The 16,072-nt window shown below is 37.8% G+C and overlaps 1 protein-coding gene across 1 annotated transcript; it reads right to left on the bottom strand.

Annotated features, from left to right (window-relative positions):
* Positions 1–652: 652 nt before the first annotated feature.
* rflna (refilin A) lies at positions 653–15,540 on the bottom strand. Its single transcript, XM_067413405.1, has 4 exons — positions 15,299–15,540; positions 14,373–14,697; positions 3,751–3,860; positions 653–1,647 (listed from the first exon to the last, which is right to left on the bottom strand). The coding sequence occupies exons 2-4, from the start codon at positions 14,586–14,588 to the stop codon at positions 1,305–1,307; spliced, it is 669 nt and encodes a 222-aa protein (XP_067269506.1). The 5' UTR covers positions 14,589–14,697; positions 15,299–15,540; the 3' UTR covers positions 653–1,304.
* Between the last annotated feature and the right edge of the window lie 532 nt (positions 15,541–16,072).

The raw sequence follows: 16,072 nt of genomic DNA, 5'->3' as shown, positions 1-16,072 counted from the left end.
CATTTACAGCCAACAAAAAAGAAAAGAAAAAGAAACCTTTCCATAAGTGCAACTTAAATACAGTTTACATGTTCTCTGATAGTCTACAGCTGAATGCCAGTGCTGACCCTCTCATCCACTCATAATGTGCTTATAGTCTTTGATAATTGTTTGAATTGTATTTACACGTGTGGTGAACTCTTTCCTGTTTGAGCATTATTAAGAATCAGCGATACTGAATAAGACGATGAAGTCGGCCCATAGACTCAGCATGTTCTTTACATTTTTAGGGTAAATCAGCATCGTTTTATGTAGTCATTCAAATGGTAAAACAGACAAAAGTCAGTTTTATTAGTACAGTTGTGGAAAAAAGGTCCATAAAGGTTCTTTATAGAACCCTAAGTTACACTTTATGGCAAAAAGATTCTATAGGCCTATAAGGAGAAATGTTTTGAATAATTTTATAATACTTTCAAGTTTATTTACAAGCTGTTTAATTCATAAAATGTAAGAAATTATTAACCTTTTCATTAAAAGTTCCATAAAATTATCTCATCATGGGAACCCCTTAAAGTAATATATATATATATATATATATATATATATATATATATATATATATATATATATATATATATATATATATATATATATATATATATATAAAGGGGTTCCCATGATGAGGCACTCATTAAGATTCTATATAGAACCTTTTCTTCTATGAGTGTAGCGTACAACCATATCAAATTACTGTAGCTGAAAATATATTAAAATTAGTCTGCAAAAAATACCATTTGAGGCTCTAAAATGTAACCAAGCTAAATTATAGTACCAGACACACTATGACAGATAAAAGAGATTTTGATTGAATATTTAACATTTTTAAATAACATTCTTTTGTGTTCTGAGTAAATCTGCAGATCTATCGATGGAATTCTGCGAGCACACATTTCATGTGAGCACACAACAGAACACACAGTTTTGCTCCAAATGCTTTTCCCTCCACCTGACAGGTACGAGTGGATATTAATCAGGTATAAAAGATGTACATAAATCACTGACATGCAACACATGTAAAGACCGCACACATACACACACAACTCTACCTCATGATCCCCACTATCAAGTACCAACGTCACCGGAAGCGAAACAACAAAATGGCCCTCACTGACTTCTCGTTTCCTTTCTTTAAAGTCTCTTGCCATCCATTTTGAATCAAGGTTTTAGTATCTGAGTCCACATACTCTCACTGTAGCTCTCTAACCAAAGGGAGTGTTTTTTTGTTTTTTATTCGGGAACGATAACAAACCTCTTTTGTGTGTCTCTCAGAGGTCTTCAGTGTAAATGATGCATGGACTGGCGTCCTCGGTGGACTCCAGCCTGACTGTGGACACAAACCACCGTCGCCCGGCTGCGTTTCTGTTGCTGTTGTAGTTGAGCGTGGTGCGGTATGTATTCCGGGCGTGCTTGGGGAACACGATGGCCGTGCTCTGGAAGTGTAACGGCCTGTGCCGTGGCTCGAAGTGAACCTCTGATTTGTAGCTGCGCCACGTGCAGTTCTGGACGGCCACCACCGACTCGCTGAAGGATGTGGCGGTCTGGACCTGGGCGCAGTACACCTGGTCACGAAAATGTCTGTCCGAAGCATACTTCACTGCAGAGTTGAACCTGACGAGGATCAACAGACATGAATTCAATATCACTCAACTAAGATTCCGGACAATATAGAAGGGATCGCTCAAAGTCTGAGACCAGCTTGAAAATCATTGAGTATTAGTATTTATTAAAAAATGTAAATGTTATGTTGCAAAATGATGAAATATTTCAGATTCTGCACTATTTTTAAGTAAATTTGCTATGTTTACCATGTGACTGTACAGTTGCTCAGATATTCTGCTGAAAAGCTCTTTCTCAAAACCTGCCGGGGAACATGATCTGTTTTTTACACAAACTTGGAATTTAATGCAGCTCAGATGAAGCTGTTGTTAAAGGGATGAAAAATGAAAATTACCCCATGATTTAATCACCCTCAAGGCATCCTAGGTGTATATGACATTCTTCTTTCAGACGAATACAATAAGATTCGCACCACAAAACAGGTGCAATTAAATCAGTAAAGAAAATATTAATCTATTGACAGCCCTAATATATATATTTATACTGGAATGATTAAATCCTTAAAACACGCTGTGAGTCTCGATTCTCTCTGGTGTATCAGCCTGGCATTACATTAGCACTGTTTGGATGAATTAGATTACTGGATCACTGAACACTTTCCCAGAGTTTAATGCTTAAACTCACAAACAGAAAATCAGGTTAAATAGTTAAAATGGAAATATATATATATATATATATATATATATATATATATATATATATATATATATATATATATATATATATATTAGGGATGTAACAATACTCAATATAATATTGAACTGTTCGGTATGGCATTCACGGTTCAATACGCGCTGGTGAATTACGTTTTTTCTTCTTCTTCCAGTTTTGCATTTAATTATTATTTCCATTTCCCTCCGTTTGAAATATTCCTGTCAGTTTATTTCGGCTCTGTTTGAGTGTGCCTGTGAGTCTACGCGCTGATATGAGCAAATATCCAATCATATGCACTAAAGTTAGGGGGTGTTTAGCAGCGTTTTAAAGCCTTGCCCGTTCATTCGCGTGCTTATGAACTGTTCTGTCAAACACATCTGATTACTGGTCTTACTGCGCTAATACTGTCAAATACACACAAGGTTAACATATAAACATATAAAATCGTGTGCGTCTATGACGTGACCAGGTCTTCAATTGACAGCAGCAGCCTAGTGAACCACTTGTCCTTAAAGAGACAGTTCACCTCTAAAATGATGTTTAATAGCTTTTAATAAATGTTGTATATTGAAGACTGTGTAGTTTTAATTTTACCCTCCATTTATTCATTTGATTTCACACTTAAATGCTACTTTACATCTCTGAGCTGCCTGAGCTGTAATCTTTATATATATTTATTTTATATTATGCAATACACTAGGAATGTGTACAGGGTTTTTTTAGGTAAAAGTTTAATAAGGGGTTTTAAGTCTTTTAAGTAAAATAAAGAAAGTTCCTGTTGCCTAATAACAGAAGTGGTTAAAAACCGAGGTATGTATTGAACCGTGGACTAACTGTATTGTTGCATCCCCAATATATATATATATATATATATATATATATATATATATATATATATATATATATATATATAAACGCTAATCCAAGCTTTATAATGGCAGCCCATTCCACCAGACTACCTTCTGTATTCAACATTAGAAAAAAAAATGTAACCGGTATGACGTCAGACGTAGCGCAAGCATTTTCAACAGCGAGAGGCGTTAAACGTTCTTTGTATACTCGAATACAGAAGCCGGTCTGGCAGAAGCTATATATTTAAATATAGATATTTTTTCTTACACAAACACATCGATTTGCTTCAGAAGGCCTTTATTAACCCCCAGGAGCCGTCTGGATTAATTTTTGGATGGGTGGATGCACTTTTTTGGGCTGCCATTCACTGCCATTAAAATTCTTGGAAGAGCCAGGACATATTTTATTATAACAGTATTTTGTACACACACACACACACACACACACACAAACACAAACACAAACACACACACACACACACACACACACACACACACACACACACACACACACACAAACACACACACAAACACACACACAAACACACACACACACACACACACACACACACACACACACTCTACTCACTTGATCTCTTTTTCTGGTTTGGGGTTGACCTCAATGCTCTCTCCATAGACTACAGGGTACATGCGTGACCTCGCATCTGGACTTTGAGAGTTCAGGAGCAAGTATGGCAGCTGCACAGAAAAAAATGACATTAGCCATCTAGCTACACCTCATTACCAACTAAATAAATTAATGTTAATTCCTGGAAGAATATTTGCACATATACATTGAAGTGCTTGATTCTGATTGATACATTTTAGCATGTACTTTATGATGACAGCTAAACTGTAAAATTGACCATTGTCCATGGCTACTGTTATCATTCTTGCATAATTTTATTCAGATAAAATTTTTCATTTGCATTTATTTTTAAGAATCCATTATCATCACAAAATGATAGCAGGTCTGTATTCACAGTACTCCTAAAAGAGAAGGCAAATGGCTAATTTCCACCGAGCGGTACGGTTCAATACAGTACAGTGAATTGGGACGCTAAACCTTGATTCGGCTTGCATTTCCACTGCCCTAATGATAATCGCAGAAGAAGAAAGCATAGTAAACAACAGAGGACGACATGCAGCAGATTCTTGCTTCTCGGCATTTGGCTGAGCCAAGGCTACAAGAAAAAAATCTAATCTGCCGCGAGTATCATCTAGCAACTCTCAATACACTTCTGAGCTGTAAAAACCAAACTCTGGTCGGGCCAATCACATCATGTATAGAGTCTGTGGGCGGGGCTTAACATAATGACGATGGCCAAGTTGCACTTGTGTGCTACTAGTAAACACAGAAACTGGCGAACGTCTGTCTTTCGAATCAGCTTTGACCGTGACCCTGAAGGACTTAGAGTTAAGCTTTTCTCCGAGAAAAGAACAAAGACCGGCACTGAAGTTATTCTTAAAGGGTAACTAAACCCTTAACTTTTTTTAGTTAATGATCTGCAAGACTGGGCTTTATGTTTTGACATTTGGGTATAAAGTGTTTTAATTCTATAATATATGGTGTAAAAACATCTTAGTGCTGCCCTCTTAAGGTTGAACGGTGGCTACTGCGGTCGAATTTTCCTATTGGACGTCGTGGTACTTCGTGACGTAGGATGGTACTTCCAACGGCTCACTACCAAGCCCCTGGCACGAGCTCACCACGCCCTAAGTAATGTCTTCCCTTAATCACATGATGAGAACGGCTTCAGTCCAGTATGAGCGCTCGTGTTACATTAAGTAGAAACATTATGAAGGAAACTCTCTCGTCACTTGCTTTCAACATCCTAATGAAGAAAATACAGATAAATAATGCAGTTGTAAGTACATGTTAAGCTTTTCTTTTGATATTTTTGCCACCCGTCATGTCTACAGAAAATTTTTATACTTAAGACGCTTTCAGACAAACCCTGACACGCAAATGGTTGGCGTGATAACGAACAACAAATCCGTAACATGCTAGACTGCTGGCATATGTAGTCTATCTTTTATTTGAGGAAATCTGTTGTAATAGGCTATTAGGTTTGAACTTATTGGTTCTGCGCTTTTTTAGTGACATTCAGTATAAGGATATGGCTGTTCAATGTTCATAGATTAGTTAGTGATCTCATTCTCTCTTGTGCTGCTGCTTCGCTAGCATGAATGAATGAAGGAGCATCGTCGGCATCGGGAGTTAACGCAGTTTGAGCCAGCGGCTCGATTGATAAGGCTCTGTGTCTACAGACATTTCACCCTCCTCCACTTCAGGTGAAGATGGTGAAGAAAAGTCCTCTACTTTAGATGACCGCTCTGTTGCAAAGCTACTGTTGTCACTCCAGTCACTATCCATCTTTGCGATTCTGACAGCTGTCAAACAAGTTGTCACTACGGGTCTCAGGTGCCCCCCAGGTGCAAAGACGACACATAACCGTGGATTAGGTCTTAAAGGTGCCCTAGAATGAAAAGTTGAATTAACCTTGCCGTGGTGAAATAATAAGAGTTTAGTAAATGTACATTACATACTGTGAGTCTCAAACACCATTGTCTCCTATTTCTTATGTAAATCTTGTAAATCAAAAACTCAACAGAAAAAAAAAGTGCTTCTCAACATAAACCCAACCATGACGTAAGCGTTGGGGATCATTTATATGCACGCCCCCAACATTTGCATCTGTCCAAACAAGCCGAATCTACTGATGGTAAACAAGACACTGATGGTAAACAGATAGCAAAAACGACTCTCATGACACATGGTTAAGGTTTATTATAATCGGATACGACAACAAATCGTTCGTTTTGTTCGGCCCATTTCAAGCAAGCTTCACTCAGCGTCTTAAACTAAAGAAAGGGGCAACATTCCTGCAAACAGTAAGTGATTTATCCACTTATTGACTAGCTGTTTAAACAATTTCTGATTAAATTGAAAGTTTCTTAGCGAGACAGCATTGTCTAGATAACAAAAGATCCTAGTACACTAACAATAGGAAACACAAAGTACCATACAAAACTAAATAGTGTGTCTAATGACAAAGGTTAATGTTATTCTGTATTACAAAATACAACCGTAGGTACTTTGCTTACAGATCGTTCACGCGATCCTTCTAGCAAACGTCACCTTTTCAACCATATCCATAACTTTCCCGAACTCTGACCTTTCCCATGATCGCTATGGCAACGTAGAACAAGCCGGTAACGAACTTCCGGTTTACGTTAGTCTATACTTCTCTCAGCTGAACACTTGGTTGTATTATCAGGATTCAGGAGTAGACTTTTACAACTACGCTTCAGGCAAAATGATTACATGTCCCAGATGGTCGCATGGATCTGACTATCTTACAAGAACTAATATCTGTAGCACTAAGCGGTTCACCAGAGTTATGTGGCGCAGACATTTTGCCACTGTGTGGTAGGCTTGGCTGTTCCTATGAACCACGCGAGAGTTACCTTCCATCCATGGGCCTGTAAATCGATTTTATTTTATTATAAATAAAGGTTTATTTGTTTCTAGTTATTTATTTTGTTCACCCGCAACCGCATTCACCCATCAAATATTAACCTGCGCCGCACTCGGTTGTGCTGGGTCCCGCGGGAGTGCAGGTCTCTATTTGGATAGTAACGTTAGGCTGTTAGAGCGGTCTTGCTACACATCAAATCTTTAAATTATTGAAAACAATAAACATACCCCTTGCAAAAAATTATACAGTTGATATATAGAGAGCTCACGTGCATATGGTTGCCAGATTGGATATGTTTAGGTAACACTGGATACTATATAAGTTCTTTTCACAGAAAAGCTCTGTTTGGGGGATTTAATTACTGAAATCTGGCAACCGCACGAACGAGAGCTCTTTCTCGCGTGTGGATGATCTGAAAACACCAATAAACAAGTAAGCTGCATTTTATCAATCTCCGTTTGAGATGTTTTGCTTAATGTGTCATTCAGCCAGTCTGTGTTCTGTCAGGACGGTCAGGACTCACGAGCCACTTTACTGAACTGCTCTGAGCTGTGAGCTGCTGAAATAAATCAGAGCAGAGCTCAACATTAATATTCATGACCCTTCCACTGAAATGTACCGCTTAGTGGAAACAAGCCTAAAAAGTACTCGAATTACCTACTACTTCCAGCGAGATTTTGAATACAATTGACACTTTACTATCCTATGAGACTACGAGAGGATTTGTAAATGGCAGTGCTAGGTCACATGATAATGACGACATGGCAATTATACAACATCCGGATTACATTTATATTACAAGCATATAATATACTTTTTTAAGTAGCCGTGACGTAATTACTACTAATTTTGAGTAATCTTTGAGTAATCTATTTTGAGTATGTGATAGACAGACATAGTTTGTCCTCTGAATCAGAACACTGTTTAGCATTTAGCAAAACAACAGCTGTGCAAAAATCCTAGACTATGTATCCTACTTTGCCTGCTGTTGTTTTGGTGTCTGTTTGAATATGAGCTGTTTGAGCAGTCAGTTGGCTTTCCAACATCGTTGCAACCAATATGTAACTATAGAAACCAACAAACCAAAGAAAACAAAAACTAAACAAAGCAGAGAAACAGGAACTAAAGGAAACAAAAACAGAATATCAAAATAAGAGTCCAAAGAATGGAACATAAACCTGACAGGGGCTGAGTCCGATATCACATAAGTAGCTTTCCTGTAGCTCAACCAGTAGAGCGTGGCGCTAGCAACGCCAAGGTCATGGGTTCCATTCCCAGGGAAAGCTAGAATTGACAATAATGTAAAAATGTGTACCTTGAATGCAATGTAAGTCGCTTTGGATAAAAAACGTTTACTGATGATATGAAATGTAAATAACAATTGCATTACGGAGGATGATCAGATATTTCTTATGATTTTTTATCATTAATTTGTGTTTACATCGACAAGCCGTGTTAACAGAGAAACTGGTAGACAGGCAACAGACAAGTGACAAAATCCTGACGTCACTTCACGGATTCTAACAGCACAGTTTGGCCCGGTTGTCTAACTGTGCTGAGAATGGTTCTGTGCTGTACCAGGCTCAAGTGGAAACACAACTGGAACAGTACCTTACCATTCTAAGAACCATTGGGCTATACTATCTAGTTGGTACTAGATATTATATTATTATTATTATAATTGCTTCATAACCTTTAAAAAAAAGTATTATATAGTATGAAAGTAATCTGGATGTACTACATTCGCTTTGCTGTCATTATCATGTGACCTTTCAGCATTGCTTCACTGCCATTCATAAATCCTCTCCCATGGCCCATGGGATAGTAAAGTGTTCATTGTATGTACACTTCAAAATCTCACCGGAAGTAGTAGGTCATCCAGGTACTGTTCAGCTGCTCTGTACTTTTTATAGTACTGTGAATTCGGACATACTTATTTTATCACACACTGTTTTTTGCCTATATACTAAGGAAGTCAGGCTATTTTCAGAATTTTTTGGTTTTTAAATTTAATAGTCCAGCCACTTCAAGTTTAGTTTATATTGTATATGTATGTGTGTGTATATGTATGTGTATATGTATGTGTGTGTATATATATATATATATATATATATATATATATATATATATATATATATATATATATATATACACACACACATACATGGCGGCTTGTGCCTCCACCTGTTCCAGCCATCAACGCGCGCGCGCAGTGTTCAGCACGTATACGCACTCCTTACTCTGTCTGACACCTCATAAAACCGAATTCCTCAGCAGGGTATCATCAGATGAACATCTGACGTGACATAGGAAGCGTGGCCTCTTCCTGAGCTCAAGCTGATCATTTTGTTAATTCTTTTAATCAAGGAAATGTTTACAGTCTCACATACTCATAGATGACAATCTGCATTTTTTTTTTTTTTTTTTTTTTTTTGCTTTAGAACCAGTTTCGGGGGAATCCGAAGAATTGTGATGGTCCACACCACATGAGAAGGTATTAAATCAAAATAATCTAACACTATAAATATATAATCATAAATCATTTCATTATTTTTCTAATAATATTGCATCAATCAGATTAAGTGCACAAGAGCGACAAAATGCGCATATTCGAATCTGAACTGAGGCAAATTAATTTCTTATCCTACATGCATATAAACTACGATGGAAACACATTTACTGAATAAATCCCTTGATGAGCAACAAAAAACTCGTGGCGTTGCCTTAACAGTGAATGTGATTGGAAGACTGGACTAACCAGCTGATGTTGGTTTGATCATTCTGAAATGACTGAGCCAAATTCTGTCATAAAAATGATTTGGTTTTCTCTCCCAGAAGTGTCTCACATGATTGCATTCTCAAACGTCAGGCATCCAAATGCAAGACAACATTTACTGTGTTTTGTCTGCGTGCTCAGAGATGCAAGTTCCTTATGTAGGAAAAAAGAGCAACAGTGGCTTCCCTGATTGCAGCAACTATATTACATCTATTTTGTGGCAATTTCCCAGAAAGCGAAAAAAAATTATCTTGGTATGGAATCAGTGCTTTATTCACAAATGTTTTATGCTAAAACAAATTCTGTGCACAAGTTAAATTTGCCACTACGGAAATAAAATATGGCCAGAGACACCGAGAAACATGTTCTTGGTGTCATTCCGTCACAATGCTGTTTATGCATTTTTAGATATGTTTTTGAATGTGACAGAGGGTGGTCTGGTTTAATTGAATAAAGTGAACACATAATGAGCACCCAAAAAATGAAAATAGTCTCTTTTCTAACCTATATGCTGTTTATGAGAGGTTTCTGGCATCATGCAGTTGTCTCATGGATGCAGGCCAGTTAGAGAGAGGGATTGCCCTGTTGAGCATGTGCATTTGTGTCCTTGTGAGTACAAGAGAGAGCGTGTGTTAAATCCAGGATGGGTGTTACACAATGCCGCCACTCCACACACACTCACATGAGAGGCAGATCTTAGCAGGGACAGAGCAGTTAAAGGTCTGGTGACGGGTGCAGCGGACGGCTCAACCGTCAAGCTTCAGATCATTTCTCAATCAAAGCTTGAAGGTTGAAAACAAGCTTGTTATTACAGTGGAATCACTATTTAGACTGATTGTGTCAGGTGGTCTGACAATTTATCCAAGGACGCCTAGAAAACCTCTAGAAAGCTAGGTATTATACATACTATTTTTTATCAGGTACAGTACAGGGTTTCTTCAAGTATCTTGGAGATGTTGTCGCAGTTCTTGTGAATTTGTCTCAGTTTTTTCAGTTTTTTCATGTAATCACAGATGGACTTGATGATGGTGAGATTGTCGATCACAAAAATCTCACTGGAATGGATTATTACAATTAATGGCAAAATAAATATTTGAAAATGTAAACTGATATTACCTACTGACACACTATTGCAAAATATAAAAATATTTTTTGTGGAGAAAATACTAACATGCGGCCTAAGACTTTTGCACAGTACTGTGTATATATATATATATATATATATATATATATATATATATATATATATATATATATATATATATATATATATATATATATATATATATATATATATATATATATATATATATATATATATATATAACTAGAAATATAACATCAAATGCAAAAAAAAAGTCAATTTGATGTTATACAGAGCCTTCCAAAAACAGACACTGGCAAAATATCTATTATAATATAATAATAGAGCAGGGTAATTGATAAGTTGCTTTCAAAAAATAGCTACATGGCTCTGGCTATCAAAAGAGAAGATATGCTTATATATTTTATAATTCAATTAAAAACAAAGCCAAAAAAACTAAACTAACAAAATATTATAATGTACTATATGAAAAAATATAATTTTGAGGTTTGCTAAAGAGTACATTTAACAGTGTTATTACATTTTAAATCAGGTTATTAAATTCTTTTATTTTTCATTAAATACTCGCTCACTAAAAGCCTAAATTAAATTGGTTAATGATATAAAGCGATCGAGTCTCTTCAGAAAATTTGGACTAAACCACTCAATTCATATGGGTTAGTTTTACAATCTCTTTATGAACTTTTTAAAGTCTCAAAGGGATATTTGCATAGCTGTCGACATTGTTGACGTTATAGCTGTATTATTATCAATACATCTCATGTGTTACTCATATCACGCATCCTTACTGTGCTCAAAGCATTAGACTGTTTCAGAGGTGCCAATGCACCCTTCACTTTAAGCAAACAGAGGTCATCCGTTTCTTATGTAACTGCAACAACTCGGCTGTTAGGCCCTAAAATAGATTGGAGAGATTTTTTTAACATGCTGCCATACAAACACAACTCTCAGAATAGACCCAGCCACAAAATGAGAGGAAAAAAGGCCAATCCTCTGCAAACATGCATACTGCAAATAGCATACTGTATATACATGCTGGGATAGACACCCCCACAAGACAAGGTTGCCATTAATGGAAAATGCAAAGTGCGGAAAACAATGATGGCTTTGTATGCATTCGTTTTCTTTTCTACTCTGCGAGAGCATTTGGTCCTCATATAATGCATGTTGCATGCACGCTGGACCACATTTGTATACATTTAAGTAATAGGATTTTGGAAAAGGCATATTCAGAAGAACTGCTACAGAGGGATGTTTCGTTGATGCTGGCATGATAGCTTTCCAAAGTGTTGAAGGTATACTGCAAAAAAGTATAAAAAAGTCATGCTGCTCCTTTCTATTTTACTGAGCGAGACGCTTTATTGGAAAGATCTTCCAACAAGTGCAAGCACGTTTCTCTGAGAGGAGTGTCTGAGTGATCATTTATATTTTCCAAAATGCCTTTAGATAGTTGTTCTTAGTGGCATGCTCAGGCAAAGCATTTATGCAGCACGACAGAGACAAATGCAGCTCAATCCCATTAACAGTCATACGGCGTATCATTTCAGGGCTCTCGGTTTGATAAAAGTTGTTGTTTTGTTAGTGCTTCAACACACAGTTGACTTGTGATGAACTGAGCTGTTTCCTCACAGGGAAAACTTAATTGCCTGCCATAGAAGAAGCATCCAGTATGAAGTGTTGGAAGAGGTTTTCTTTCTATGCTAATCTGAATCTTCAAGTTGTTTGGTTACTCTGAAATACTCAGACACTGATAGGAGGTTTTCCATAGGGTAAAATAGCCTTAGTTCAGTATGAAGTGGCACTTACATTTGAATGGATAATCGTGTCAAATGTGGACACTGTTAGTTTAGCGTGCTATGTAACCTTTCAGAGGCAGAAATAAGACTCTGGGTAATGCCAAAGCACTTGTGTACCGGTATACTGTAACGTGAACATGCGCTGTCGAGTAATACTGTAGCATATGAGATATATATATATGTGTGTGTGTGTGTGTGTGTGTGTGTGTGTGTGTGTGTGTGTGTTTGTGTGTCTAAGGGCTGCTTGTTTGTTTGCGCATGTGTATGGGGTGTAAAAGGGTTGCTATGAGGAAGGAAGGACGGATAGAGATCGGTTACAGTTGCCACATTCACCAAACACAAGGTCAACTTGTTTACAAAAACTCTCTCTCTCTCTGACCGCTCCTTGTCATCCTCACTTCATTAGAGTATGTCTCCGGAGGCATGAGCACCTGAACCCCTTACTATTTCAGGATTCTGCTCTATTACCTCTGATTATTTGTTCCTGGCCTCAACATTGTCAACAGTATCTGTTTGTATTTATGACACATGCTTCTATATTCCAACAAGGTGTTTTGGATTTAATCAATTTAACCACTGGTTACTCACATGTGGCCTGTTCATACAGAATCAGCTTGAATATTGTCAGCACGAATGAGTAACTGAAATTAAACCCCTTTACAATTTGTAAATATCATCTGTATCCATAGTGACAATGACTAAAGCAAATATAAAAAAATGGCAATTGCCATAACAACAAAATCACAACCGATATCTCATTATTTAAAGTTGGCATGAAATTAAAATTCACCCTATCTATTTTCTAAATGCATGCTATTGATCTTATTGTGAATGATTCCTACATGGATATGTTTTTTTAATATCATAACTGGATCTTCCGGAAAAATTACAGACTTCTCTGGTGACGCACAGTAGCTGTGCGTGTGTGTGTGTGTGTGTGTGTGTGTGTGTGTAACCATACATTAACCATACTTAATGTACACAATAATATTCTACTGTGGTGTGAATGTAGTGTGTGTGTGTGTGTGTAACCAGACATTAACCATACTTAATGTACACAATAATATTCTGCTGTGGTGTGAATGTAGTCAATAAAAATGTGTGAAAAGCCCTATTCAACCAATGCTTCACCCCGGGTTATTGTTGTTCTAAACCTAACTTTTTACCCCGGGTAAAGGAACGTTTCACACTTGTAATTGTCAAGCAAGGTTACAACAGTGATGTTAACCCCACATTGCTGTCCAGTGTGAAATAATGTGGTTAAAATGTTACAGCTAGATGCTTATAGCAACAGACCGGGTAAAGTTAACCCTGGGTAAAGTTTGAGCAATGTGAAACGTGAACCAAGATAACCCAGGATTCTGCTTACCCAGGGTTTAGAGTATTAATATTTCTAAGGGGGGATAGCAACTGAAATGTCATGTTCCGGGGTGGGGTTGGGGGGTCTGACTGCGAATTGAGTTTGGCTCGGTCCAGAGGGGGGCAAAGGGATGTCCATTGTGGGCCTGGCACACCCTCTGGTGCCGGGCCTGGTTTAGAGTGACCAAGAGTTAACTTTTTTAATTGAGAAAATCCCTATTATCCAAGTAGGGCATGTTTCTTCATCAAAATGCTTTTCCTGGACAACAAGTACTCTAACCCTATCCCTAAAATCAGTGCACTGATTGGTTGATAGGGAAATAGTTCCACTTCCTTTGACTTTTTTTTTTTGACTTCCTTTGAAATTGTCTCCTTTGACGGCATAGTTCAACCGAAAACAAAAATAGTTACTCCAAACCTGCATTGATTTCTTTATTCTGCTGAACACAAAAGAAGATATTTTGTAGAATGTCTGTAATCAAACAGTTGACTTCCATAATATTTTCCCCCATACTATAGAAGTCAATGGGGGCCATCAGCTGTTTGGTTACCCATTTTCTTCAAAATAAAAAAAAATGAATACAAGTTTGGAACCACTTTTGGTGAGTAAATGATGACAGAATTGTAATGTTTGTGTGATAAATCCTTTTAAGCTCTGAGACTTCATTATGAATATATTATATGAATGCATACCAGTTTGCCTTCCCGGCTCTCCTTTCTGCAGTATCCTTGCAGCTCAGTCGGGGTTGAACAGCTGCCGGTGCGCGACTCAAGGATCCCTGGCGACAGAGAGTAGAAGGGTGGACTGGGGCTTGGAGGGAGTCCTGAATCTGGACTATCGAGCAGTCCCTCCCGGTTCTTTCCTTTCAAACTCTCATCCATAGCTTGCAAATGTAAATGCCCCACCATTTCTGGAAGAGCGCAATTTTTTAAAAACCAGCCGAATTCACTCCAGAAAAGAGGTACCTAAAGTCCCATATCAGAACCACGGAGGAAGTTGTGGTGTTCCAATAGATGCCTAAAACAAAGTTATTACAATACACATTAATAAGAGAATAGGGCTAGTTGTCATATTTTAACTCCAGTATAATCTATTTAACATGACAACTTTATCTTTAATAAAACACACACACACACACACACACACACACACACACACACACACACACACACACACAACAAACAAATCCTTGTTTACTGAGATATAGCGCGTGTGACATTTCCCAGTGATACTACCTACTCCTACTGTCTACCTGTTGTACAAAAAATGGCTGAAATTCGTTACAACACAATTACTATAATGAATGTCTTACTACCTAGTGTTTAACCCAGCTACAAAGCATTTTTGAGAATAATATGCGCCTTCAAACACTAATCTCGACTAGAACGTTCGAACGCGAACATGGTGCCCGAAAAACCGCCTAGGTAGACAGCACACTAGGTTTCGAAACGCTGCCGAAAATGCGTTCCAAACCTGCGCGTTACAGGAGAATACATAGACCAGTTATAGGTATTTTTATTTAATTAATTAACAGACCAAGAAAAGTAACTCTTAATGTACTCTATAATAGATTTGGAGTATATTAAAGGGGGAATATAGCTTAAAGAGTTTTTGTTACCTTTGAAGTAGTCCTGCCGGTTACAAAACTCCGAGAATTAAGTATTCAGAAGATGTTAAAAGTAAAATCCACAACACGCGATGACTTCCTCGCAAAAAAAGGTGTGAGAATAATACCACAAATCTCTAAAGTTTCACAATAGTCCCCAGCTCATCAGTGCCGGTGTCTTCTATCCGTCTCTAGCACTTCTGAAAGCGCAGAAGTGTATAATCTGGAAGCAGCGGTGCGCCAATCTGTGAACGAGCAGGGCGCGCACACTGATGGCCAGCCTTTATGCGCCTGGAGCCAATCCAGAGCCGCCGAGGCGATTATGTCATTACCTGCGCCGGCCAGTAGAGGGAGCATCGCTCAGCCTCGGTGCCGCTGCTGGCTTTGACAATTCTGACCTACATTTGAGCAAAAAGTTTAGCGTTTAGAAAAAAATGTAGAGCGATTATATGTGCAAAACATTTGTATAAATCAATTTAAATATTTCAAAATAGATTTCTGCTACATAAATAAAAGAGCTACATGTACCTCTGTGATTTCTGAAGAACATTTATGTGCTTAATTGGCATCTGCTCTTGGGAAAGTCTATTGGGTTACTGTGGGATTAGTGTGTCGCACTTTTGAAAATTAGGGTGACCAGGTTTTTGGCAGAGACACAGCTTTCCTTCTCTGTAATATAATTCTGTTAAGAACCACAGGATGGTATAGAAAGACACTGAGGATACTTCATTTTAAGTCAGTTTAACAGCTGCAGGGACACACCTCATGAGACATGGGAGTGTCCCA

The sequence above is a fragment of the Pseudorasbora parva genome, chromosome 13 (genome assembly GCF_024679245.1).
Source record: "Pseudorasbora parva isolate DD20220531a chromosome 13, ASM2467924v1, whole genome shotgun sequence".
Classification (NCBI taxonomy): Eukaryota; Metazoa; Chordata; class Actinopteri; order Cypriniformes; family Gobionidae; genus Pseudorasbora; species Pseudorasbora parva.
Note: the sequence above shows the minus strand (reverse complement) of the source record. Positions and strands in the feature narration are given on the sequence as shown.